The 3,799-nt window shown below is 40.1% G+C and overlaps 1 protein-coding gene across 1 annotated transcript; it reads left to right on the top strand.

Moving 5' to 3' along the window:
- The first annotated feature begins 552 nt into the window (after positions 1-552).
- On the top strand, positions 553-3,641 carry LOC143018709 (uncharacterized). Its single transcript, XM_076174295.1, has 2 exons — positions 553-1,991; positions 3,557-3,641. Exons 1-2 carry the CDS (start codon positions 553-555, stop codon positions 3,639-3,641), a joined length of 1,524 nt encoding a protein of 507 aa, XP_076030410.1.
- Positions 3,642-3,799: the final 158 nt, after the last annotated feature.

Below are 3,799 nucleotides of genomic sequence, written 5' to 3'. Positions count from 1 at the left end.
ACATACAATTTCCTTCCAGGGCACTTGAACGGGGCATCCGTTATACATATATACAACATTATACATTATTTCTTTCATGACATCCATGGAAATTGGAGGCGGTGGGAGTTCTGGGTGTTAGTACACATATTGGAGAATAATGTTTATAGTTCTAATGAGGGGCACATTCGTAAATAAATTCCCTGCGTCCAACAAAGCAATAAAGACTTCAGGTTTGTTTACTCTCATAATACAAATAAACTCATCAGTTGAGCGTAGGAAGTAAGGATTTGAGATGTAGGGGGAAATCACATTATGTTGTTTTTTTAACCATGCTGTAGGTAAAGGTTGGGATCTAGGAAATGATGTACCTAAGTCGGTATGACTATGGGTTTTTTACGTTACGGAAAAATAACAAGGTTAAAGTCTCCTATCACTTTTTGAATAGTAATCTCCCTTTCTTATACTTTCTGGTCGATTCTACCTCCAATATATATATACAATGTAGAGTTTGTTAACTTCTTGGTTTCAAATAATTATGACAAAGGATTACTTTGCCTAAAAGGGGATCTTATGCAAGGTACTTTGGATTGTTTTAAGGAAAATTGTGGATTACCTACGTGGTATAAACTAGCAGTAGAAAACCTTACAAATCGACAATGGCGCGAAGTGGATGTAAATGATGATACGCGCAACAGTATTGATGCTGCTCTGTCAATGTTAGCCGACAACCACCTGACAGCATCTAGAAAGAGAATTGGTCGGAAGTTAGCTTCTCTATACGGAGGACCAGTTGAAGTACCGAAACCAGTTGATCAGTTCCTCAATCTAAGTAGCATCACTCTCACGGAAATGCAGAGGAAATTCCTCAACTTAGGACTGAACTGCCATTACATCAGCCGCCCTAGCCCTCTGGCGAAGCGCATTGAATTGGAGATGCTAATAGATGACATCCAGCGACTTGAACGTGAGAAAAAAGTCACAACTCACCCAGATCTCCAGGCTGAATTCATCAGAGAGGCAAACACATCAAGGGGCCACACTCGTAGCTCTCTTCTAACGCCTGAGCTTCGAGCGGCCGCAAAAGAACTAAAAGACAACAATAACATTGTGATCCGCAGAGCAGATAAATCACCCATATTTGTACTCCTGGATAAAGAAGACTACCTGAGTAAAATGTCACTTATTCTGGATGACACCACAAAATTTAAGAAGATCACTAGAAACCCAACTGATGGCCTCAAAGTTAAATTGAACCGCCTAATTCCCACAAACAATGCACTCGCAGGAGCTCCCAAGCTACCACTCATTGAGGGAGACCATAAGCTTGGTTACATTTATGGGAACGTTAAAACACACAAGCCCAACCAACCTCTTCGCCCGATTATAAGCCAGATACCGGCGGTCACTTACAAGCTAGCTAAGCGTTTACATGCTCTAATCTCACCCTTCACACCATCTTCATTCAGTCTCAAGTCTACCGAGGAGTTCCTTGATATTATAAAGACATCCCGACCATCAGGAATCATAGCATCGATGGACGTTGAGTCTCTCTTCACCCACGTCCCCATAAATGAGACTATTAACTTTATCTGCAATAGGCTATATCGCTCAGATGAAATCCATTTCCCAATTCCCGAAGATATACTGCGTCAGTTACTACAAGCCTGTACCAAAGAGGTACCGTTCTATGGACCCGACAAGAACATGTACGTGCAGATTGATGGAGTAGCCATGGGTTCCCCGTTGGGTGTCCTTTTTGCTAATTTTTATATGGGCTCAATCGAAGAGACGATATTTACACAACACCATGAGCTCAAGCCCTCCATTTATACAAGATATGTAGATGATATCTTTATCAGCGCTGACACAGAAAACAGTGTTTCTCATATCATTGAGATGTTCAAGAAAAACTCCTCACTCAATTACACACATGAAATTGAGATTGAACGCAAACTCCCCTTCCTTGACACCGTTGTACTCAGAGGCACAGACAGTTTTTCCACGGAAGTGTACGTCAAACCGACCAATTTAGGATTTTGTTTAAATGGCGCCAGCGAATGTCCTGAGAGATATCGACGCAGTGTGATTAATTCTTTTGTCAAGCGTGCGTTCACACACTGCTCTACATGGACTGCTACCAACACTGAATTGAAAAGAATCTCCCAACTACTTTCCAACAACGGCTACAAGAAAGAAGAGATAGACGATGTCATAAGAAGACGACTGGTTACAAACAAGACGAAAAAGTCATGCGGAATATCATTCAGCGTAATGTTAAACCCACCAATCCCGACACACACATCAAACTCACAATTTATTACAAATCCAAACGAACCTCCAATCTAGTAATGAAGAACAGCTGTCTCCCACCAACAAATACACTGCAAAAAGTGAACCTAGTATACCAATATACTTGTAATATTGGTGACTGCAGTCGCCTACCTACCAGGTATATAGGTTTCACTACCACCACACTGTCCAAAAGAATCACAGCGCACTTACAGGATGGAGCGATACGCCGCCATAACGACAGGACACATGGGCAAACACTGAGTAGAAAAATGATGGAAGAAAACACAGTAATCCTACACAATGAACATGACACCCGGAGATTACGAATGACGGAAGCTGTGTATATTCACAACTTAAAACCTGCCATCAACATTCAACAAATGCCCGTTTCCACTCTTCCTTCAGCTAGAAACTCACAAGCACCACACGGAGCGCCACAAGGACTTAGACAGACAGCACCCCACGGGGCGCCACCTTCCACACAAAGGTCACCTCCCCCAGTGCCAACATAAACCACATATAATCACCATTTCAACATAACACATCTATACTTACACTCCTGAAGATGGCCGAGTGAAGGCCGAAAGACGTCTCGAGTTAATATGGATTTTGGAAACTTACTTAGTACCCTCGCCTACGAAGATCGGAACACCGTTAGAAAAATTGAAAAAGCAAACTGCAAACTGAATAATGCTGTAACTGCTGTCGACTTCAACAGAACATGTATTCTGAATGGCCTTTATCCCAAATATATATATATATATATATATATATATATATATATATATATATATATATATATATATATATATATATATAAATACTGAGATTTCGTAACTGAGTGATTAACTATACTGTACATTGGTTGGACTAACTTAAGGACATACTGGTTTTACGTAATACTGATTAAAAGCGTAAATCAGGATCCTTATCAAGATGCACATACGGTTAATCAAGATCAAATTCATATCCTTATACACTTGTATGAATGTATTTCAATTTCAAGTTTTGAGCTGGTGGGCTTTACCTTGAAAAAAGTCTTTACTTCTAATTCCAATTGTTTTATTTAATTTTATCTATTCATTTTTTTTTTTTTTTAATACAGTGATTTTTGGAAGCCAGTCATTTAAAAACAACTTGTCTCTACTTTTAGTTCCAAGCAATGAATGAGCATTTCGAGTCGATTCATATCAATTCATTCATCTAAGGCTAAAACTGAGGCTGCAAAACGGTACAGTGAACCCTTAGACTGTGTTGACCGACTTTGTAAGTTTCGTTCTAGCTGCTACCAGATGGCTGAGGATAGCCCTTGGCCTTCACAACGTTATCATGAAATACTTAGACGAAATACAATGTATTCTGGTTAACAAGGTACGATTTCACGTATGTGTCTGACTCCCGTTTGATAGCCAAATATTGACAACCGAAATCCTTGAAGACGTTCTTCGTCTGTAGTCCACGGTGACCTTGGTAAGATTGGATCTTTCCTCGGTGAGGTCTTCAAGAGCCTAGAGAGTGTAATCAT

Source organism: Oratosquilla oratoria, chromosome 35 (assembly GCF_046742065.1).
Source record: "Oratosquilla oratoria isolate Oo_2021 chromosome 35, ASM4674206v1, whole genome shotgun sequence".
NCBI classification, from domain to species: domain Eukaryota; kingdom Metazoa; phylum Arthropoda; class Malacostraca; order Stomatopoda; family Squillidae; genus Oratosquilla; species Oratosquilla oratoria.
This window is presented reverse-complemented; position numbering and strand designations above follow the sequence as displayed.